The following is a 25,091-nucleotide window of genomic DNA, read 5'->3' on the forward strand; positions in this document are numbered from 1 at the left end:
TTACTCCACACACAGAGACGCATACAAAGCTCTCCTCGCCTCCATTTGGCAAATCTGACCATAACTCTATCCTCCTGATTCCTGCTTATAAGCAAAAACTGAAGCAGGAAGCACCAGTGATTCGGTTAATAAAAAGTGGTCAGATGACGCAGATGCCAAGCTACAGGACTGTTTTGCTAGCACAGACTGGAACATGTTCGGGATTCTTCAGACAGCATTGAGGAGTACACCACATCAGTCACTGGCTTCATCAATAAGTGCATCGATGATGTCGCCCCCACAGTGACCGTAACGGTAATACCCCAACCAGAAGCCATGGATTACAGGCAACATCCGCACTGAGCTAAAGGGTAGAGCTGCCGCTTTCAAGGAACGGGACTCTAACCCGAAGCTTATAAGAAATCCCGCTATGACCTCCGACGAACCATCAAACAGGCAAAAGAGTCAATACAGGTCTAAGATTGAATCATACTACACTGGCTCTGACGCTCGTCGGATGTGGCAGGGCTTGAAAACTATTACAGACTACAAAGGGAAGCACAGCCGCGAGCGCCCAGTGACACAAGCCTACCAGACGAGCTAAACCACTTCTATGCTCGCCGAGGCAAGCAACACTGAAGCATGCATGAGAGCACCAGCTGTTCCGGACGACTATGTGATCACGCTCTCCGTAGCCGATGTGAGTAAGACTTTAAGCAAGTCAACATTCACAAGGCCGCTGGGCCAGACGGATTACCAGGGCGTGTACTCCGAGGCATGTGCTGACCAACTGGCAAGTGTCTTCACTGACATTTTCAACATGTCCCTGACCGAGTCTGTAATACCAACATGTTTCAAGCAGACCACCATAGTCCCCGTGCCCAAGAACTCTAAGATAACCTGCCTAAATGACTACCGACCCGTGGCACTGACGTCTGTAGCCATGAAGTGCTTTGAAAGACTGGTCATGGCTCACATCAACAGTATAATCCCAGAAACCCTAGACCCACTCCAATTTGCATACCGCCCCAACAGATCCACAGATGATGCAATCTCTATCGCACTCCACACTGCCCTTTCCCACCTGGACAAGAGGAACACCTACGTGAGAATGCTATTCATTGACTACAGCTCAGCATTCAACACCATAGTGCCCTCTAAGCTCATCACTAAGCTAAGGATCCTGGGACTAAACACCTCCCTCTGCAACTGGATCCTGGACTTCTGACGGGCCGCCCAGGTGGTAAGGGTAGGTAACAACACATCTGCCACACTGATCCTCAACACGGGGCCCTCAGGGTGCGTGCTCAGTCCCCTCCTGTACTCTGTTCACCCATGACTGCATGGCCAGGCACGAACTCCAACACCATCATTAAGTTTGCCGACGACACAACAGTGGTAGGCCTGATCACCGACAACATGAGACAGCCTATAGGGAGGAGGTCAGGAGATCTGGCCGGTGGTGCCAGGACAACAACCTCTCCCTCAACGTGACCAAGACAAAGGAGATGATTGTGGACTACAGGAAAAAAAAAGAGGACTGAGCACGCCCCCATTCTCATCGACGGGGCTGTAGTGGAACAGGTTGAGAGCTTCAAGTTCCTTGGTGTCCACATCACCAACGAACTATCATGGTCCAAGCACACCAAGACAGTCGTGAAGAGGGCACGACAAAGCCTATTCCCCTCAGGAGACTAAAAAGATTTGGCATGGGTCTCAGATCCTCAAAAAATTCTACAGCTGCACCATCGAGAGCATCCTGACTGGTTGCATCACCGCCTGGTATGGCAACTGCTTGGCCTCTGACCGCAAGGCACTACAGAGGGTGAGGTGCGTACGCCCAGTACATCACTGGGGGCAAAGCTCCCTGCCATCCAAGACCTCTATACCAGGCGGTGTCAGAGGAAGGCCCTCAAAATTGTCAAAGACTCCAGCCACCCTAGTCATAGACTGTTCTCTGCTACCGTATGGCATGCGGTACCGGAGTGCCAAGTCTAGGTCCAAAAGACTTCTCAACAGCTTCTACCCACAAGCCATAAGACTCTGAACAGCTAATCATGGCTACCCGGACTATTTGCACTGCCCCCCACCCCATCCTTTTACGCTGCTGCTACTCTGTTAAGTATTTATGCATAGTCACTTTAACTCTACCCACATGTACATATTACCTCAACTACCTCAACTAGCCGGTGCCCCCAACACATATGACTCTGCAACCGTTACTCCCTGTATATATAGCCCCTACTGTCACTTTATTTTACTTCTGCTCTTTGTTTTTCTCAACACTTTTTTTTGTTGTTGTTTTATTCTTACTTTTTTTGTTTAAAATAAACGCACTGTTGGTTAAGGGCTGTAAGTAAGCATTTCACTGTAATGTCTGCACTTGTTGTATTCGGCACATGTGACCAATAAAATTTGATTTGATTTGATTTGATTTGACTAAATACTTTTTTTCCCCACTGTATATCCCCCACTAGAATCACCATACTTTAATGAAGACAGCTTCTCCATCCTGGAGGGGGAAATCAATCACTTCCAGGCCCAGGGACATGTACTAGTCTGTGGTGACCTAAATGCCAGAACTGGACAAGAACCTGACACCCTCAGCACACAGGAGGAAAAAAACACCTACCTGGAGGTGACAGCATTCCCTCCCCCATATGCCCCCCTAGGCACAACTACGACAACATAACCAACAGAAACGGGTCAAAACTCCTGCAGCTCTGTCGCACGCTAGGTCTTTACATAGTCAATGGTAGGCTTGGAGGGGACTCCTATGGTAGGTACACCTATAGCTCATCTCTTGGCAGTGGTACTGTAGACTACTTTATCACTGACCTCAACCCTGAGTCTCTCAGAGCGTTCACAGTCAGCCCACTGACACCCCTATCAGATCACAGCAAAATCACAGTCTACTTGAACAGAGCAATACTCAATCATGAGGCATCAAAGCCAAAGGAACTGTATAATATTAAGAAATGCTATAGATGGAAGGAAAGTAGTGTAGAAACCTACCAAAAAACTATTAGGCAAGAACAAATTCAATCCCTTTTAGACAACTTCCTGGACAAAATGTTTCACTGTAATATGAAGGTGTAAACTTGGCAGTAGAAAACCTAAACAGTATATTTGACCTCTCAGCTTCCCTATCAAATCTAAACATGTCAAGCAAAAATCCTAAGAAAATGAACAACAATGACAAATGTTTGATGAAGAATGCAAAAACCTAAGAAAGAAATTGAGAAACCTATCCAACCAAAAACATAGAGACCCAGAAAACCTGAGTCTACGCCTTCACTATGGTGAATCACTAAAACAATACAGAAATACACTACGGAAAAAGAAGGAACAGCATGTCGGAAATCAGCTCAATGTAATTGAAGAATCCATAGACTCTAGGGGTGAGAGAGTGTTGAAGGAGAGAGAGAGGGGGTGGAGATGTGAGAGTGTGTTGAAGAAGAGAGAGAGAGAGGGTTGGAGAGGTGAGAGAGTGTTGAAGGAGGAGAGAGAGAGAGAGAGAGAGAGAGAGAGAGAGAGAGAGAGAGAGAGAGAGAGAGAGAGAGAGAGAGAGAGAGAGAGAGAGAGAGAGAGGGAGAGAGAGAGAGAGAGAGAGAGAGAGAGAGAGAGAGAGAGGAGTGGAGAGGTGAGAGAGTGTTGAAGGAGAGAGAGAGGGGTGGAGAGGTGAGAGAGTGTTGAAGGAGAGAGAGAGGGGTGGAGAGGTGAGAGAGTGTTGAAGAAGAGAGAGAGGGTTGGAGAGGTGAGAGAGTGTTGAAGGAGAGAGAGAGGGGTGGAGAGGTGAGAGTGTTGAAGGAGAGAGAGGGGTGGAGATGTGAGAGTGTGTTGAAAAAGAGAGAGAGAGAGGGTTGGAGAGGTGAGAGAGTGTTGAAGGAGGAGAGAGAGAGAGAGAGAGAGGGGGTGGAGAGGTGAGAGAGTGTTGAAGAAGAGAGAGAGGGGTGGAAAGGTGAGAGAGAGAGAGAGAGGGGTGGAGAGGTGAGAGAGTGTTGAAGGAGAGAGAGAGGGGTGGAGAGGTGAGAGAGAGAGAGAGAGGGGTGGAGAGGTGAGAGAGTGTTGAAGAAGAGAGAGAGGGTTGGAGAGGTGAGAGAGTGTTGAAGAAGAGAGAGAGGGTTGGAGAGGTGAAAGAGTGTTGAAGAAGAGAGAGAGGGTTGGAGAGGTGAGAGAGTGTTGAAGAAGAGAGAGAGGGGTGGAGAGGTGAGAGAGTGTTGAAGAAGAGAGAGAGGGGAGGAGAGGTGAGAGAGTGTTGAAGAAGAGAGAGAGGGTTGGAGAGGTGAGAGAGTGTTGAAGAAGAGAGAGAGGGTTGGAGAGGTGAAAGAGTGTTGAAGAAGAGAGAGAGGGTTGGAGAGGTGAGAGAGTGTTGAAGAAGAGAGAGAGGGGTGGAGAGGTGAGAGAGTGTTGAAGAAGAGAGAGAGGGTTGGAGAGGTGAGAGAGTGTTGAAGAAGAGAGAGAGGGTTGGAGAGGTGAAAGAGTGTTGAAGAAGAGAGAGAGGGTTGGAGAGGTGAGAGAGTGTTGAAGAAGAGAGAGAGGGGTGGAGAGGTGAGAGAGTGTTGAAGAAGAGAGAGAGGGGGAGGAGAGGTGAGAGAGTGTTGAAGAAGAGAGAGAGAGAGGGGTGGAGAGGTGAGAGAGTGTTGAAGAAGAGAGAGAGGGGTGGAGAGGTGAGAGAGAGAGAGAGAGGGTTGGAGAGGTGAGAGAGTGTTGAAGAAGAGAGAGGGGGTTGGAGAGGTGAGAGAGTGTTGAAGAAGAGAGAGAGGGGTGGAGAGGTGAGAGAGTGTTGAAGAAGAGAGAGAGAGAGAGAGAGAGAGAGAGGGGTGGAGAGGTGAGAGAGTGTTGAAGTAGAAGGAGTGTAAGAGAGAGAGAGTTATCTGTCCAAAACGGAGATGTATGGGTAAACCACTTCTCCAATCTTTTTGGCTCTATAACAAAGAACAAACAGCAAAAACATATACATGATCATATACAAATCTTAGAATCAACTATTAAAGACTACCAGAACCCACTGGATTCTCCAATTACATTGAATGAACTGCAGGACAAAATACAAACCCTCCAACCCAAAAAGGCCTGTGGTGTTGATGGTATCCTAAATGAAATGATAAAATATACAGACCACAAATTCCAATTGGCTATACTTAAACTCTTTAACATCATCCTTAGCTCTGGCATCTTCCCCAATATTTGGAACCAAGGACTGATCACCCCAATCCACAAAAGTGGAGACAAATGTGACCCCAATAACTACCGTGGGATATGCATCAACAACAACCTTGGGAAAAATCCTCTGCATTATCATTAACAGCAGACTCGTACACAAATGTCAAATTGACTTTTTACCAAATGACCGTACAACAGACCACGTATTCACCCTGCACACCCTAGCTGACAAACAAACAAACCAAAACAAAGGCAAAGTCTTCTCATGCTTTGTTGATTTAAAAAAAGCTTTTGACTCAATTTGGCATGAGGGTCTGCTATACAAATAGATGGAAAGTGGTATTGGGGGAAAAACATATGACATGATAAAACCATGTACACAAACAAAAACACAAACATTTCTTTCCACAGGACCATGGGGTGAGACAGGGATGCAGTTTAAGCCCCACCCTCTTCAATATACTGTACATATCAACGAATTGGCGAGGGCACTAGAACAGTCTGCAGCACCCGGCCTCACCCTACTAGAATCTGAAGTCAAATGTCTACTGTTTGCTGATGATCTGGTGCTTCTGTCCCCAACCAAGGAGGGCCTACAGCAGCACCTAGATCTTCTGCACAGACTATGGTCAGACCTGGGCCCTGACAGTAAATCTCATTAAGACAAAAATAATGGTGTTCCAAAAAAGGTCCAGTTGCCAGGACCACAAATACAAATTCCATCTAGACACCATTGCCCTAGAACACACAAAAAATGATACATACCTCGGCCTAAACATCAGCGCCACAGGTAACTTCCACTAAACTGTCAACATTTTACATTTTAGTCATTTAGCAGACACTCTTATCCAGAGCGACTTACAGTTAGTGAGTGCATACATTATTTTTAATTTCTTTTCATACTGCCCCCCCGTGGGAATCGAACCCACAACCCTGGCATTGCAAACGCCATGCTCTACCAACTGAGCTACATCCCTGCCGGCCATTCCCTCCCCTACCCTGGGCCAATTGTGCGCCGCCCCGTGGGTCTCCCGGTCGCGGCCGGCTACGACAGAGCCTGGATTCGAACCAGGATCACTGCAATGCAGTGCCTTAGACCACTGCGCCACTCGGGAGACGAATCTGAGAGACAAGGCAAGAAGGGCCTTCTATGCCATCAAAAGGAACATAACATTCGACATAACTATTAGGATCTGGCAAAAAATAGTTGAATCAGTTATAGAACCGATTGCCCTTTATGGTTGTGAGGTCTGGGGTCAGCTCACCAACCAAGAATTCACAAAATGGGACAAACAGCGAATTGAGACTCTGCATGCAGAATTCTGCAAAAATATCCTCTGTGTACAACGTAAAACACCAAATAATGCATGCAGAGCAGAATTAGGCTGATACCCGCTAATTATCAAAATCTACATTTAAATTTTTTACATTACGTCATTTAGCAGACGCTCTTATCCAGAGCGACTTACAAATAGGTGCATTCACCTTATAGCCAGTGGGACAACCACTTTACAACTTTTTTTTTTTGGGGGGTTGGAGTAAGGGGGAGGTAGAAGGATTACTTTATCCTATCCCAGGTATTCCTTAAAGAGGTGGGGTTTCAAATGTCTCCGGAAGGTGGTGAGTGACTCCGCTGTCCTGGCGTCGTGAGGGAGCTTGTTCCACCATTGGGGTGCCAGAGCAGCGAACAGTTTTGACTGGGCTGAGCGGGAACTATGCTTCCGCAGAGGTAGGGGGGCCAGCAGGCCAGAGGTGGATGAACGCAGTGCCCTCGTTTGGGTGTAGGGACTGATCAGAGCCTGAAGGTGAGAGGGTTGGAGAGGTGAGAGAGTGTTGAAGGAGGAGAGAGAGAGAGAGAGAGAGAGAGAGAGAGAGAGAGAGAGAGAGAGAGAGAGAGAGAGAGAGAGAGAGAGAGAGAGAGAGAGAGAGAGAGACCGAGAGAGAGAGAGAGCGAGAGAGAGAGAGAAATATACTGTAGGTCATCACAGGAGGCTGCTGAGGGGAGGACAGCTCATAATAATGTCTGGAAAATAGGAAATGGAATGGCATCAAACACATGGAAATGGAATGGCATCAAACCCATGTTTGATGTGTTTTATACTAGTCTGCTCCAGCCATTACCACGAGCCTGTCCTCCCCAATTAAAGTACCACAAATATCCTGCGGTCTACATACTTTTCCCATTACAAAATCTAACATTCAGTTGAATTTTTCTTCGAGTCACTCAATCCAACCGCCGCCCACCTGCCTTCATATCACCCTATTATCGTTCACGTCCTTAATGACTGACAGATGGACTGGCCAATAGCAGGCCGGGACAGGGCGGGGCTTGGCAGACAGTGGCTCATGGACAGCAACAGAAGTGTCTGTGTCCACAGACAGCAGAAAAGTAGCGCAACAGACAGTTCTGCACTTTGTTAGGGCTACTTTGTTGTTTATAACGATTCACTGTTGCGCTCTTTTATGTTATAGTTTATAGTGACGAGGCGGGGATATTTACGCACCGTTTGGAAAGAAAGAAAGAAAGAAAGAGAGATAAAGAGAAAGAGAGAGAAAAGGAGAAAATCCAGTCAACGGGCTGACGGCTGGATTGAATTTCCGACTGGAATGCTGTTGTTGAGAGAGAGAACGGGGCTGTGTGCAGAGTGAGTGTGAGTAGGGGGACTCTATATACCTGGATCCCTGGATCATGCCTCACTCCCCGGACTCCAGCTGCTAAACTAGCCGGAAGACGGCAGCTCTTCCCAGCCACAGGGAAGGGAACACTACCCATTCTTCTTTCTCTGTCCTTTCTCCTCTCCTCCTTTCCCTCTCTCCAGGCGGAGAGAAAGAGAGGAAACAGTCGATAGCGGAGAGACAAGAAGGAGTTAAGTTGGGATTCTAACTTCTTTGGACTTTTGCTCCATTTCTGGGGGCTTCAACGTTTTGACGGTAAAAAAAAAAAAAAAAAAAAGGATAAGAGAACCGAGGAGATATGACCGGTTGTTGATGCTGGCTGCTGGCCCGGCAGGGACCGAGTTTACGGGTTTCCGTGATTGATGTGGGTCATCCGGCAGGCGGACAGCGGACCTAGCTGACACCACACCGGGTCCCGGGACAGAGATTGTGATCAGTGATCGATAATCAGGAGTGTAGCTGTTTGGTATGGAGCGAAGAGGCAGCTGGAGCACCGTGGCCGGGCTATGCCTCGTGCTAACCGGGCTGGTTCTGTCACCGTGCATGGCGGAGGAAGGTACGTGAAGAAGTTTAACAGATGTGTTTTATTTGATATAAAAAAAAAAACTTTATTTGATGACGTGAACTGGGTTTAGTTCCGTTCGGTGTTATTGTCTTAACAATAGGCAGACTGGGGAAAGTCCAATCTTTCTTTATGTACCGTTCAGATGTTTACCCCAAGAGAAGAAAAACAAGAGTACTAAAGTCATCAAAAATAAAGGAGGCCCAAGACACTCTTCATATAATTAATTAAAATGCCTTTATTTGTATTGGCGTTTTCAATAGAAACAAGATTTTTATTTTATTTTTTAATCCGACGCGTTTCGGCTGCATGGCCTTCGTCAGGGAGTACAAAGAAATAATACAATGTCCTCTTTTGAACAGCTTTTCCAATTAGGCCTAATTTGAAGAGGGAGTGGTTACAAAGTCGATTGGACACACCTAGTAAGCAATACTATACACATTAGAAAGTGAAATACTGTAACTATGTTATCATACAAATACAACTCCCAAGTTAGAAGTATCAGAACACTTAGAAAGGTAGTTCTAATCTTTAAATATGACTGGGGAAAGTTGTCAAACATAAGAAAACAATATATTCCATAGTACACTAGAAACGTCTTCTTTATGACACCTTTCCCGGTCATATTTAAGGGACTAGAGTGTTTAGTAACTCTACGTAATTAGAACGGGAGACATGCTTGTTCAAAACCACTTACTCATGAAGTACCATTCATCAGTAACTTTGACATGTAGCCTTGTCTGTCTGTCTGTTGAGATGTTGATTACTGTGAAACTGATTTCACCAACAGATGGGTGGCAGCTTTACAAGACAATAGACATATAGCCCAGGTCTTTCTGTGTGTGTGGAGCCTGTTGCCCATTGTAGAATTGAAGGACAATATGGCCACAATCAATGTGCTTACACACACACAGTGAACATCAGGTCTGGAATGATTAACCTGAGAAGACAATTAACATGATTAGGAAGACAAATTAGGAGAGAGAGGGGAAAGCGTGGGAGGAGAGAGAGAAGGGAGGGAGGAGAGAGAGAAGGGAGGGAGGGAGGGAGAGAGAGAGAAGGTAAGGAGGATTGGAAACTGCTTTAGACAAAGACAATGCAGACATATAATATGACACATTCAAATGATCTAGTATAGAAAAAGAGACAGAGGCCTTAAAGGGATACTGGTATAGGATGGAAGCCTTAAAGGGATGCTGGTATAGGATGGAAGCCTTAAAGTTATACTGGTATAGGATGGAAGCCTTAAAGGGATGCTGGTATAGGATGGAAGCCTTAAAGTTATACTGGTATAGGATGGAAGCCTTAAAGGGATGCTGGTATAGGATGGAAGCCTTAAAGGGATACTGGTATAGGAGAAGAGACAGAGGCCTTAAAGGGATACTGGTATAGGATGGAAGCCTTAAAGGGATACTGGTATAGGATGGAAGCCTTAAAGGGATACTGGTATAGGATGGAAGCCTTAAAGGGATACTGGTATAGGATGGAAGCCTTAAAGGGAAACTGGTATAGGATGGAAGCCTTAAAGGGATACTGGTATAGGATGGAAGCCTTAAAGGGAAACTGGTATAGGATGGAAGCCTTAAAGGGATACTGGTATAGGATGGAAGCCTTAAAGGGATGCTGGTATAGGATGGAAGCCTTAAAGGGATGCTGGTATAGGATGGAAGCCTTAAAGGGATGCTGGTATAGGATGGAAGCCTTAAAGGGATGCTGGTATAGGATGGAAGCCTTAAAGGGATGCTGGTATAGGATGGAAGCCTTAAAGGGATGCTGGAATAGGAGAAGAGACAGAGGCCTTAAAGGGATACTGGTATAGGAGAAGAGACAGAGGCCTTAAAGGGATACTGGTATAGGAGAAGAGACAGAGGCCTTAAAGGGATACTGGTATAGGAGAAGAGACAGAGGCCTTAAAGGGATACTGGTATAGGAGAAGAGACAGAGGCCTTAAAGGGATACTGGTATAGGAGAAGAGACAGAGGCCTTAAAGGGATACTGGTATAGGAGAAGAGACAGAGGCCTTAAAGGGATACTGGTATAGGAGAAGAGACAGAGGCCTTAAAGGGATACTGGTATAGGAGAAGAGACAGAGGCCTTAAAGGGATACTGGTATAGGAGAAGAGACAGAGGCCTTAAAGGGATACTGGTATAGGAGAAGAGACAGAGGCCTTAAAGGGATACTGAGATATTCTGGCATTCTACTTACCCAGAGTCAGATGAACTCATGGATACCATTTTTATGTCTCTGCGTCCAGTATGAAGGAAGTTAGCGTAGTTTCACAAACCAATGCTAACTAGCATTAGCGCAATGACTGGAATTCTAATGACCCCAGATTACTGGCTACTGCAAGCGGACATCCTGTAGCCAGGGGTGGTACGTTAACATTGTCTTGTTTCTGACCACCGTCACGGTGTATCCGACCGGTTCACAGATTGACCAACAGACTAGTTCCACTACAATCAATACATTACCACACACACTCTCCTCTTGCTGTGCCACGGTGGTGTAAGGGAATGGAGCCTGCTGAGCCAGACTGTGATACAAAGGGATTAAACCAGCAGAAGAGATGATGTGTCAGATTAACAGATTAGAACTGTCATTAGAACACATTAACACTAACATTAGAACACATTAACACTAACATTAGAACACATTAACACTAACATTAGAACACATTAACACTAACATTAGAACACATCAACACTAACATTAGAACACATTAACACTAACATTAGAACACATTAACACTAACAAGACACTAACACTAACATTAGAACACATTAACACTAACATTAGAATACATTAACACTAACATTAGAACACATTAACACTAACATTAGAACACATTAACACTAACATTAGAACACATTAACACTAACATTAGAACACATTAACACTAACATTAGAACACAGTAGAACACATCATCACTAACATTAGAACACATTAACACTAACATTAGAACACATCAACACTAACATTAGAACACATTAACACTAACATTAGAACACATTAACACTAACATTAGAACACATTAACACTAACATTAGAACACATTAACACTAACATTAGAACACATTAACACTAACATTAGAACACATTAACACTAACATTAGAATACATTAACACTAACATTAGAACACATTAACACTAACATTAGAACACATTAACACTAACATTAGAACACATTAACACTAACATTAGAACACATTAACACTAACATTAGAACACATTAACACTAACATTAGAACACATTATCACACTAACATTAGAACACATTAACACTAACATTAGAACACATTAACACTAACATTAGAACACATTAACACTAACATTAGAACACATTAACACTAACATTAGAATACATTAACACTAACATTAGAACACATTAACACTAACATTAGAACACATCAACACTAACATTAGAACACATTAACACTAACATTAGAACACATTAACACTAACATTAGAACACATTAACACTAACATTAGAACACATTAACACTAACATTAGAACACATTAACACTAACATTAGAACACATTAACACTAACATTAGAACACATTATCACACTAACATTAGAACACATCAACACTAACATTAGAACACATCATCACACTAACATTAGAACACATTAACACTAACATTAGAACACATCAACACTAACATTAGAACACATCAACACTAACATTAGAACACATTAACACTAACATTAGAACACATTCACACTAACATTAGAACACATCATCACACTAACATTAGAACACATCATCACACTAACATTAGAACACATCATCACACTAACATTAGAACACATACTAAATACACATCACACTAACATTAGAACACATCATCACACTAACATTAGAACACATCATCACACTAACATTAGAACACATTAACACTAACATTAGAACACATCAACACTAACATTAGAACACATCAACACTAACATTAGAACACATTAACACTAACATTAGAACACATTATCACACTAACATTAGAACACATTATCACACTAACATTAGAACACATCATCACACTAACATTAGAACACATCAACACTAACATTAGAACACATCATCACACTAACATTAGAACACATTAACACTAACATTAGAACACATCAACACTAACATTAGAACACATTAACACTAACATTAGAACACATTATCACACTAACATTAGAACACATCATCACACTAACATTAGAACACATCAACACTAACATTAGAACACATCAACACTAACATTAGAACACATCATCACACTAACATTAGAACACATTAACACTAACATTAGAACACATCATCACACTAACATTAGAACACATCAACACTAACATTAGAACACATCAACACTAACATTAGAACACATCATCACACTAACATTAGAACACATTAACACTAACATTAGAACACATCAACACTAACATTAGAACACATCATCACACTAACATTAGAACACATTATCACACTAACATTAGAACACATTAACACTAACATTAGAACACATCAACACTAACATTAGAACACATCAACACTAACATTAGAACACATTAACACTAACATTAGAACACATTAACACTAACATTAGAACACATTAGAACACATTAACACTAACATTAGAACACATTATCACACTAACATTAGAACACATTAACACTAACATTAGAACACATTAGAACACATTAACACTAACATTAGAACACATTATCACACTAACATTAGAACACATTAACACTAACATTAGAACACATTATCACACTAACATTAGAACACATTAACACTAACATTAGAACACATTAACACTAACATTAGAACACATTAACACTAACATTAGAACACATCATCACACTAACATTAGAACACATTAACACTAACATTAGAACACATCATCACACTAACATTAGAACACATTAACACTAACATTAGAACACAGTAGAACACATCATCACTAAACATTAGAACACATTAACACTAACATTAGAACACATCATCACACTAACATTAGAACACATTAACACTAACATTAGAACACATTAACACTAACATTAGAACACATTAACACTAACATTAGAACACATTAACACTAACATTAGAACACATTAACACTAACATTAGAACACATCATCACACTAACATTAGAACACATTAACACCAACATTAGAACACATCATCACACTAACATTAGAACACATTAACACTAACATTAGAACACATCAACACTAACATTAGAACACATCATCACACTAACATTATAACACATTAACACTAACATTAGAACACAGTAGAACACATCATCACTAACATTAGAACACATTAACACTAACATTAGAACACATTAACACTAACATTAGAACACATTAACACTAACATTAGAACACATTAACACTAACATTAGAACACATTAACACTAACATTAGAACACATTATCACACTAACATTAGAACACATTAACACTAACATTAGAACACATTAACACTAACATTAGAACACAGTAGAACACATCATCACTAACATTAGAACACATTAACACTAACATTAGAACACATTAACACTAACATTAGAACACATTAACACTAACATTAGAACACATTAACACTAACATTAGAACACATTAACACTAACATTAGAACACATTATCACACTAACATTAGAACACATTAACACTAACATTAGAACACATCAACACTAACATTAGAACACATCATCACACTAACATTATAACACATTAACACTAACATTAGAACACAGTAGAACACATCATCACTAACATTAGAACACATTAACACTATCATTAGAACACAGTAGAACACATCATCACTAACATTAGAACACATTAACACTAACATTAGAACACATTAACACTAACATTAGAACACATTATCACACTAACATTAGAACACATTAACACTAACATTAGAACACATTAACACTAACATTAGAACACATTATCACACTAACATTAGAACACATTAACACTAACATTAGAACACATTAACACTAACATTAGAACACATTAACACTAACATTAGAACACATCATCACACTAACATTAAACATTTTATAAAACGGGTTGTTCGGATTTTGGGTGCTGATTGGTTGATATGCGGGAGTTGTGGGACAACAACTCCCCCAAAATACCATGACGTGTTAGTGTCATAATTCCACTGTTCCGCAGCCCAGGCAGGAAGTTCAGAAACTTAATTTCCCTCGGGGGGAAAAAAAAGTCTACACAATTTTTTTTCCGTGATGGTCATATCCATGTCAAATTGGGTGTCAAATGAAAGCTAAGGGTTCTATTCAATCAGATCCACTTTAGCCAACATCAGCATACCGGTTGTTTTGGCGGTGTCGGAGGTGGAACTGAGTTAGAGCTGTCAAATCCACAAGTGGCTCCTGGCGTTATACCCAAGGGTTGGAACCGGTTCAGGGTGTCAAGTGGCTCCTGGCGTTATACCCAAGGGTTGGAACCGGTTCAGGGTGGCTCCTGGCATTATACCCAAGGGTTGGAACCGGTTCAGGGTGTCATTATACCCAAGGGTTGGAACCGGTTCAGGGTGTCATTATACCCAAGGGTTGGAACCGGTTCAGGGTGTCATTATACCTAAGGGTTGGAACCGGTTCAGGGTGTCATTATACCCAAGGGTTGGAACCGGTTCAGGGTGTCATTATACCCAAGGGTTGGAACCGGTTCAGGGTGTCATGTGGCTCCTGGCATTATACCCAAGGGTTGGAACCGGTTCAGGGTGTCATTATACCTAAAGGGTTGGAACCGGTTCAGGGTGTCATTATACCTAAAGGGTTGGAACCGGTTCAGGGTGTCATTATACCCAAGGGTTGGAACCGGTTCAGGGTGTCATGTGGCTCCTGGAGTTTGCCAATGAACATCTGAATGATTCAGAGGAGAACTGGGTGAAAGTGTTGTGGTCAGATGAGACCAAAATCGAGTTCTTTGGCATCAACTCAACTCGCTGTGTTTGGAGGAGGAGGAATGCTGTTTTTCTGGATGTTTTTGTTGTTATTCTGTCTCTCACTGTTCAAATAAACCTACCATTAAAATTATAGACTGATCATTTCTTTGTCAGTGGGCAAACGTACAAAATCAGCAGGGGATCAAATACTTTTTTCCCTCACTGTAGCTGGACCGTAGCTGGACCTTTATTTGGACCGTAGCTGGACCTTTATTTGGACCATAGCTGGACTGTAGCTGGACTGTAGCTGGACCTTTATTTGGACTGTAGCTGGACCTTTATTTGGACCATAGCTGGACCATAGCTGGACTGTAGCTGGACCGTAGCTGGACCTTTTATTTGGACCGTAGCTGGACTGTAGCTGGACTGTAGCTGGACTGTAGCTGGACCGTAGCTGGACTGTAGCTGGACCTTTATTTGGACCATAGCTGGACTGTAGCTGGACTGTAGCTGGACCGTAGCTGGACTGTAGCTGGACCTTTATTTGGACCATAGCTGGACTGTAGCTGGACCGTAGCTGGACCTTTTATTTGGACCGTAGCTGGACCTTTATTTGGACCATAGCTGGACTGTAGCTGGACTGTAGCTGGACTGTAGCTGGACTGTAGCTGGACCATAGCTGGACTGTAGCTGGACCGTAGCTGGACCGTAGCTGGACCTTTATTTGGACCATAGCTGGACTGTAGCTGGACTGTAGCTGGACCATAGCTGGACTGTAGCTGGACAATAGCTGGACTGTAGCTGGACTGTAGCCGGACCATAGCTGGACTGTAGCTGGACTGTAGCTGGACTGTAGCTGGACCTTTATTTGGATCATAGCTGGACTGTAGCTGGACCTTTATTTGGACCATAGCTGGACCGTAGCTGGACTGTAGCTGGACCGTAGCTGGACCTTTATTTGGACCGTAGTTGGACCGTAGTTGGACCGTAGCTGGACCGTAGCTGGACCTTTATTTGGACCGTAGTTGGACCGTAGCTGGACTGTAGCTGGACCTTTATTTGGACCGTAGCTGGACCTTTATTTGGACCGTAGCTGGACCTTTATTTGGACCATAGCTGGACTGTAGCTGGTCTGTAGCTGGACCGTAGCTGGACTGTAGCTGGACCTTTATTTGGACCATAGCTGGACCGTAGCTGGACCGTAGCTGGACCATTATTTGGACCATAGCTGGACTGTAGCTGGACCGTAGCTGGACCTTTATTTGGACCGTAGTTGGACTGTAGCTGGACCTTTATTTGGACCGTAGCTGGACCTTTATTTGGACCGTAGCTGGACCTTTATTTGGACCGTAGCTGGACTGTAGCTGGACTGTAGCTGGACCATAGCTGGACTGTAGCTGGACCTTTATTTGGACCATAGCTGGACTGTAGCTGGACCTTTATTTGGACCATAGCTGGACTGTAGCTGGACCGTAGCTGGACCTTTTATTTGGACCGTAGCTGGACCTTTATTTGGACCATAGCTGGACTGTAGCTGGACTGTAGCTGGACTGTAGCTGGACCATAGCTGGACTGTAGCTGGACCGTAGCTGGACCGTAGCTGGACCTTTATTTGGACCATAGCTGGACCGTAGCTGGACCGTAGCTGGACCGTAGCTGGACCTTTATTTGGACCATAGTTGGACTGTAGCTGGACTGTAGCTGGACCATAGCTTGACTGTAGCTGGACAATAGCTGGACTGTAGCTGGACTGTAGCCGGACCATAGCTGGACTGTAGCTGGACTGTAGCTGGACTGTAGCTGGACCTTTATTTGGATCATAGCTGGACTGTAGCTGGACCTTTATTTGGACCATAGCTGGACCGTAGCTGGACTGTAGCTGGACCTTTATTTGGACCATAGCTGGACCGTAGCTGGACTGTAGCTGGACCGTAGCTGGACCTTTATTTGGACCGTAGTTGGACCGCAGTTGGACCGTAGCTGGACCGTAGCTGTACCTTTATTTGGACCGTAGTTGGACCGTAGCTGGACTGTAGCTGGACCTTTATTTGGACCATAGCTGGACTGTAGCTGGACCGTAGCTGGACCGTAGCTGGACCATTATTTGGACCGTAGTTGGACTGTAGCTGGACCTTTATTTGGACCGTAATTGGACCATAGTTGGACCGTAGCTGGACTGTAGCTGGACCGTAGCTGGACTGTAGCTGGACCTTTATTTGGACCGTAGTTGGACCGTAGCTGGACTGTAGCTGGACCTTTATTTGGACCGTAGTTGGACCATAGCTGGACTGTAGCTGGACCTTTATTTGGACCGTAGTTGGACCATAGCTGGACCGTAGTTGGACCATAGCTGGACTGTAGCTGGACCGTAGCTGGACTGTAGCTGGACCTTTATTTGGACCATAGCTGGACTGTAGTTGGACCGTATTTGGACCATAGCTGGACTGTAGCTGGATCATATTTGGACAGTAGCTGGATTGTAGTTGTTGTCATGGTTTGGTCATGGTCATAATGGTTAAGATGGTTCAAGTTTCCAACATTCGTTTGTTTTTACATATTTACACATTTTCATATGACCTGTCTAGAACAGCACACACCACACACACACCACACACACACACACACACCACACACACACACACACACACACACCACACACCACACACCACACACACACACACACAGTCTCCAACCTTACCCACATGGCCCCGTGTAGCTCAGTTGGTAGAGCATGGCGCTTGCAACGCCAGGGTTGTGGGTTCGATTCCCACGGGGGTCAGTATGAAAATATATGCACTCACTAACAGTAAGTCGCTCTGGATAAGAGCGTCTGCTAAATGACAAGAAATGTAAAAATGTAATGTTTCTGATCAGCGTCTGAAGCTATCTGTGGGATAAACAGCTGAAAAACACTGGAACGTTTTCAGTGGGTTTCTCTCCTAATCCCTTTGACTCAAGCAGAATTCCCACTTTGGAAACATTGTAAAGCATTTCTAAACATTTTAAAAAGCATTCTATAAACGCAGAGAAACTCCTACTTCCTTTATTCTCTCACCACATCACCCTCTTTCACTTCTTCCTCTCCTCCTCCCTCCCTCCTTCTCTTCTGTGTGTTGATGCCATCTGTGTGTAAACAATGAACCTGTGTGTGTAAGTGTGTCTCTCACGGTTTAAATATCAGAATAACAGCAGCTTGATGTTAGAATGTTTTCCGTGGTTTTCCTAATCCCTCTCTGACTCCATCAAGCAGAATTCCCTATTTGGAAGCTTTCTAACACATTTCTAAACATCTCTAAACATTTCAAAAGCATTTATAAACTGCTTCCAGCTCTGTCTACTTTTCATTCTCTCTCATCCTAACCACATCACACTCTTTCCTCCTCTGTCTCCTTCACTACTTCCTCTCCTCCTCCTCATCTGTCTCCTTCACTACTTCCTCTCCTCCTCTGTCTCCTTCACTTCTTCCTCTCCTCCTCCTCCTCTGTCTCCTTCACTTCTTCCTCTCCTCCTCCTCCTCTGCCTCCTTCACTTCTTCCTCTCCTCCTCCTCCTCTGTCTCCTTCACTACTTCCTCTCCTCTTCATTCCTCTCTACTCATTCGGAGTGTTTTAAAGCAGGGATTAGTTTTATCAGACAGACTCACATTAAGAGCTCTCCTTAAACTGTGTGTGTGGTTTTGGTCAAGGATCTTGTTAAGTGTGTGAACCTGAGGAATTCATATCAGTTACCTTCTGTCAACTCTCTCTCTCTCTCTCTCAATTCAATGGGCTTTATTGGCATGGGAAACGTGTGTTAACATTGCCAAAGCAAGTGAAGTAGATAATAAACAAAAGTGAAATAAACAATAAAAATGAACAGTAAACATTACACTCAGAAGTTCCAAAAGAATAAAGACATTTCAAATGTCATATTATGTCTATACAGTGAGGGAAAAAAGTATTTGATCCCCTGCTGATTTTGTACATTTACCCACTGACAAAGACATGATCAGTCTATAATTTTAATGGTAGGTTTATTTGAACAGTGAGAGACAGAATAACAACAAAAAAATCCAGAAAAACGCATGTCAAAAATGTTATCAATTGATTTGCATTTTAATGAGGGAAATAAGTATTTGACCCCTCTACAAAACATGACTTAGTACTTGGTGGCAAAACCCTTGTTTGCAATCACAGAGGTCAGACGTTTCTTGTAGTTGGCCACCAGGTTTGCACACATCTCAGGAGGGATTTTGTCCCACTCCTCTTTGCAGATCTTCTCCAAGTCATTAAGGTTTCGAGGCTGACGTTTGGCAACTCGAACCTTCAGCTCCCTCCACAGATTTTCTATGGGATTAAGGTCTGGAGACTGGCTAGGCCACTCCAGGACCTTAATGTGCTTCTTCTTGAGCCACTCCTTTGTTGCCTTGGCCGTGTGTTTTGGGTCATTGTCATGCTGGAATACCCATCCACGACCCATTTTCAATGCACTGGCTGAGGGAAGGAGGTTCTCACCCAAGATTTGACGGTACATGGCCCCGTCCATCGACCCTTTGATGCGGTGAAGTTGTCCTGTCCTCTTAGCAGAAAAACACCCCCAAAGCATAACGTTTCCACCTCCATGTTTGACGGTGGGGATGGTGTTCTTGGGGTCATAGGCAGCATTCCTCCTCCTCCAAACACGGCGAGTTCTCATCTGACCACAACACTTTCACCCAGTTCTCCTCTGAATCATTCAGATGTTCATTGGCAAATTTCAGACGGGCCTGTATATGTGCTTTCTTGAACAGGGGGACCTTGCGGGAGCTGCAGGATTTCAGTCCTTCACGGCGTAGTGTGTTACCAATTGTTTTCTTGGTGACTATGGTCCCAACTGCCTTGAGATCATTGACAAGATCCTCCCGTGTAGTTCTGGGCTGATTCCTCACCGTTCTCCTGATCATTGCAACTCCACGAGGTGAGATCTTGCATGGAGCCCCAGGCAGAGGGAGATTGACAGTTCTTTTGTGTTTCTTCCATTTGCAAATAATCGCACCAACTGTTGTCACCTTCTCACCAAGCTGCTTGGCGATGGTCTTGTAGCCCATTCCAGCCTTGTGTAGGTCTACAATCTTGGTCCTGACATCCTTGGAGAGCTCTTTGGTCTTGGCCATGGTGTAGAGTTTGGAATCTGATTGATTGCTTCTGTGGACAGGTGTCTTTTTATACAGGTAACAAACTGAGATTAGGAGCACTCCCTTTAAGAGTGTGCTCCTAATATCAGCTCGTTACCTGTATAAAAGACACCTGGGAGCCAGAAATCTTTCTGATTGAGAGGGGGTCAAATAGTTATTTCCCTCATTAAAATGCAAATCAATTTATAAAATTTTTTACATGCGTTTTTCTGGATTTTTTTGTTGTTATTCTGTCTCTCACTGTTCAAATAAACCTACCATTAAAATTATAGACTGATCATTTCTTTGTCAGTGGGCAAACGTACAAAATCAGCAGGGGATCAAATACTTTTTTCCCTCACTGTATACATTCTTGTAATGATGTGCAAATAGTTAAAGTACAAATGGGAAAATAAATAAACATAAATATGGGTTGTATTTACAGTGGTGTTTGTTCTTCACTGGTTGCCCTTTTCTTGTGGCAACAGGTCACAAATCTTGCTGCTGTGATGGCACACTGTGGTTTTTCACTCAAAAGAAATGGCAGTTTATCAGAATTGGGTTTGTTGTTTAATTCTTTGTGGGTCTGTGTAATCTGAGGGAAATATGTGTCTCTAATATGGTCATACATTTGGCAGGAGGTTAGGAAGTGCAGCTCAGTTTCCACCTCATTTTGTGGGCAGTGTGAACATAGCCTGTCTTCTCTTGAGAGCCAGGTCTGCCTTCGGCGGCCTTTCTCAATAGCAAGGCTATGCTCACTGAGTCTGTACATAGTCAAAGATTTCCTTAATTTTGGGTCAGTCACAGTGGTCAGGTCTTCTGCCACTGTGTACTCTCTGTTTAGGGCCAAATAGCATTCTAGTTTGCTCTGATTCTTTCCAATGTGTCAAGTAGTTATATTTTTGTTTTCTCATGATTTGGTTGGGTCTAATTGTGATGCTGTCCTGGGGCTCTGTGGGGTCGGTTTGTGTTTGTGAACAGAGCCCCAGGACCAGCTTGCTTAGGGGACTCTTCTCCAGGTTCATCTCTCTGTAGGTGATGGCTTTGTTATGGAAGGTTTGGGAATCGCTTCCTTTTAGGTGGTTGTAAAATGTATTGTCTCTTTTCTGGAGTTTGATAATTAGCGGGTATCGGCCTGATTCTGCTCTGCATGCATGATTTGGTGTTTTACGTTGTACACTGAGGATATTTTTGCAGAATTCTGCATGCAGAGTCTCAATTCGCTGTTTGTCCCATTTTGTGAATTCTTGGTTGGTGAGCGGACCCCAGACCTCACAACCATAAAGGGCAATGGGTTCTATAACTGATTCAAGTATTTTTAGCCAGATCCTAATTGGTATGTCGAATTTTATGTTTTCGTTTGTTTATTTGTCTCCACTTTTATGGATTGGGGTGATCAGTCCTTGGTTCCAAATATTGGGGAAGATGCCAGAGCTAAGGATGATGTTAAATAGTTTAAGTATAGCCAATTGGAATTTGTGGTCTGTATATTTTATAATTTCATTGAGGATACCATCAACACCACAGGCCTTTTTGGGTTGGAGGGTTTGTATTTTGTCCTGCAGTTCATTCAATGTAATTGGAGAATCCAGTGGGTTCTGGTAGTCTTTAATAGTTGATTCTAAGACCTTGTCCAGGAAGTTGTCTAAAAGGGATTGAATTTGTTGTTGCCTAATTGTTTTTTGGTAGGTTTCAACACTACTTTCCTTCCATCTGTAGCATTTCTTAATATTATTCAGTTCCTTTGGCTTTGATGCCTCATGATTGAGTATTGCTCTGTTCAAGTAGACTGTGATTTTGCTGTGATCTGATAGGGGTGTCAGTGGGCTGACTGTGAACGCTCTGAGAGACTCTGGGTTGAAGTCAGTGATAAAGTAGTCTACAGTACTACTGCCAAGAGATGAGCTATAGGTGTACCTACCATAGGAGTCCCCTCGAACACTACCATTGACTATGTACAAACCCAGCGTGTACAATTAGCATACCCTGAGTCCCTTCCCTGTTTCACACCTGGTAGTTTGGTGGATGGGACTACCAGCTCTCTGTAACCTAGAGGGCAACCAGTGGGTCCATCTCCTCTATACCATGTTTCTTGTAGGATGACAATGTCTGTATTTCTGATTTCTTTGGTGAAGTCCAGGTTCCTGCTCTTTAGGCCAAAGGCAGATGACCTCAGGCCTTGGATATTCCAGGATGAGATAGTGAAGGCTTTCTGTTCCATAAAGTGTCCAATGTTGTTAGTTGTGTGGTTTGGCCTCAGACCAGTAATTGTGAGCAGAGCCTGCTGAGCATCTGGTACATGCCATTGGCTTGGGCTAGTGTAAGAGTGGGGGTTGGGCCTGTTTGCCTGCTCACGGCCTGGGTGTATGTGTGACTTTCATGTTGAGGCCCTCTTTGTGTGTGTGGGGGGCATGGGGTGGGCAGGAGGGGCATAGGTCTGATCTGAGGGGGCCTAAATGGGGTGTGGGCATGTTTGACTTGGGGGAGGTTTGATTGGTTGGGGTGGGGGGGTGGATGTGGCTGGTGGTGCTGTAGTCTGGATGTAGGTCCTCTCTGCGGGGGTCCTCTATGTGTAGGTCCTGGGGGGGGTCCCGCAGGTCTGGGAGAGTGTTTCGCTGGTCTGGGCGGGGTGTCTGTTGATCTGTTGCTCCTGTGTGAGGTGTTGGGGCTGTGGTTGAGGGCGATATCCTTTAGGGTCCGGGTGAAGGTGGGCACTGCTGCCTTGTATAGGTGGACCTGGTCGTAAAGGCTGTTCCAGTCCAGGGTGGAGTGGTGGGCCAGGTAGACATTTGGTTTTGAGGCACAGTTACAGGAAATACTTGCGTATTGGTAGCAGTGTGGAGATAACTACTTGTGCGTTGGGGAAAGTAGAATCCTTTTTCTATCACGCCCTTGAGTGATGTGGCCACCCTTTCCTGCTGTGTTCTCAGGTCGTTTGTGCCTGTGTGTATTATTATGTGGCTGGGTGACCCTAGTCGGTCCTCAGACAGAAGGTCTAGGGCGCGCTGGGTGTTTGGACACCAGAGTTTAGACACTGTGTGTTTGGGGTAAATATTATTTTCTTGTATATATTTCCCGTTTGAGTCCATAAAGAGTACAATCTGTTGCTTGTGTATGTCCTCAGTGGGTGTGGGGGGGTCGTCAGGAGGGCTATCAGGGTGGCTGACGGGGGTGTGCTCAGAGGGGGTGGGATCCCCTGGGCTTGGGGTTCTTCATTTGTCTGTCCAGCTGTGATGTCGAGGCTATGGCCAGGATCTGAGGTGGGCTGTTCTGCTGGCTTCTCTGCGGGGGTGGCCAGCTCTCTAATGGGTTGTTCTCTGTCACCCGTCATCGTTCTCACCTTCTCCTCCAGCACTCTGATCCTCTCCTCTAGTGCTCTGTTCTTCTCCTGCTCCTGCTCTTTCTCCTGTTGATGTTGTCTCACCACAGTCCAGAGTGCAGACATGTCTCTCTCTACCTCCAGGTCTCCAGGTCTAGTTAAGGGGGTGTTGTTGTGCTGGACTGTTGTCTGGGTCTGTGCTGACTGGAGTGTGTTCACCTGCTGTTCCAGCTCCACCTGCCTTACCTCCAGCTGGGTGAATTTATCCTTCATTTCAATGAGGGAGTAGTACTCTGTGTTGGGAGGTTGACTTTCTGCTTGGGGTTGCTCGTCTGTGGGGTTGTTTAATGAAGAGGTCTGGTCTGACCCGCTCGGGGTGGGGGTATCTTTCTCAAGAGAGAGCTTCTCCTGCAGCGCTCGCTCTTTGATTAGGTAAAAGTCCATCTGAAACTGTTTGGGGTTGCCCTGGACCATTACTGCCGTCCATCTGGAACTGTTTGGGGTTGCCCTGGACCATTACTGCCGTCCCTCTGAAACTGTTTGGGGTTGCCCTGGACCATTACTGCCGTCCATCTGAAACTGTTTGGGGTTGCCCTGGACCATTACTGCCGTCCATCTGAAACTGTTTGGGGTTGCCCTGGACCATTACTGCCGTCCATCTGAAACTGTTTGGGGTTGCCCTGGACCATTACTGCTCCAGACTTGTACAGGTTGACTTTGGCTGACTCAGAGTCCTGTGTGGAAGATTAAGTTGCTTATGTTCACATTTTTACAATAGTCAGCAAAAAGTGTCTTGATTTTCCATAAGGATATTCCTTTTGAACTCTTTTAGTGCCTTGTCATTTTTTTTCTTTTGTATAGACTCCCGAGTGGTGCAGTGGTCTAAGGCTCTGCATCGCAGTGCTAACTGTGCCACTAGAGATCCTGGTTCGAATCCAGGCTCTGTCATAGCCGGCCGCGACCGGGAGACTCATGGGCGGCGCACAATTGGCCCAGCGTCGTCCAGGGTAGGGGAGGGAATGGCCGGCAGGGATGTAGCTCAGTTGATAGGTTGTGGGTTCGATTCCCACGGGGGGCCAGTATAAAAAAAAAGATGTATTCACTAACTGTAAGTCGCTCTGGATAAGAGCGTCTGCTAAATGACTTAAATGTAAATGTAATCCAGAGGGTATATTGTAATGACATGGGGGGGTAGGCTGTGGAACTCTCCTGCCATTGTTGGGCTCAAGGGCTTTGACACATCTCACTTCACACCTCAGTACGAATTGAATTTGCAGTCAGATATGTTCTGTCCTAGCAAACTTGGTAGCCTTAACTTAGCATTCAAGCCTTATAAAGTGAAAT

The 25,091-nt window shown here is 44.2% G+C and overlaps 1 protein-coding gene across 2 annotated transcripts in view; it reads left to right on the top strand.

Annotated features, from left to right (window-relative positions):
• The first annotated feature begins 7,535 nt into the window (after window positions 1-7,535).
• The window catches only part of LOC121559682 (ephrin type-B receptor 4b-like), a 114,985-nt gene continuing 97,429 nt past the window's right edge, over window positions 7,536-25,091 (top strand). For both annotated transcript variants that reach the window (XM_045215500.1, XM_041872796.2), the window contains exon 1: window positions 7,536-8,377. In XM_045215500.1, coding sequence (XP_045071435.1) covers window positions 8,290-8,377 — 88 coding nt within the window. In that variant the 5' untranslated portion in view covers window positions 7,536-8,289. The remainder of the gene's footprint in view (window positions 8,378-25,091) is intronic.

This window comes from Coregonus clupeaformis, unplaced genomic scaffold, assembly GCF_020615455.1.
Source record: "Coregonus clupeaformis isolate EN_2021a unplaced genomic scaffold, ASM2061545v1 scaf0459, whole genome shotgun sequence".
NCBI classification, from domain to species: domain Eukaryota; kingdom Metazoa; phylum Chordata; class Actinopteri; order Salmoniformes; family Salmonidae; genus Coregonus; species Coregonus clupeaformis.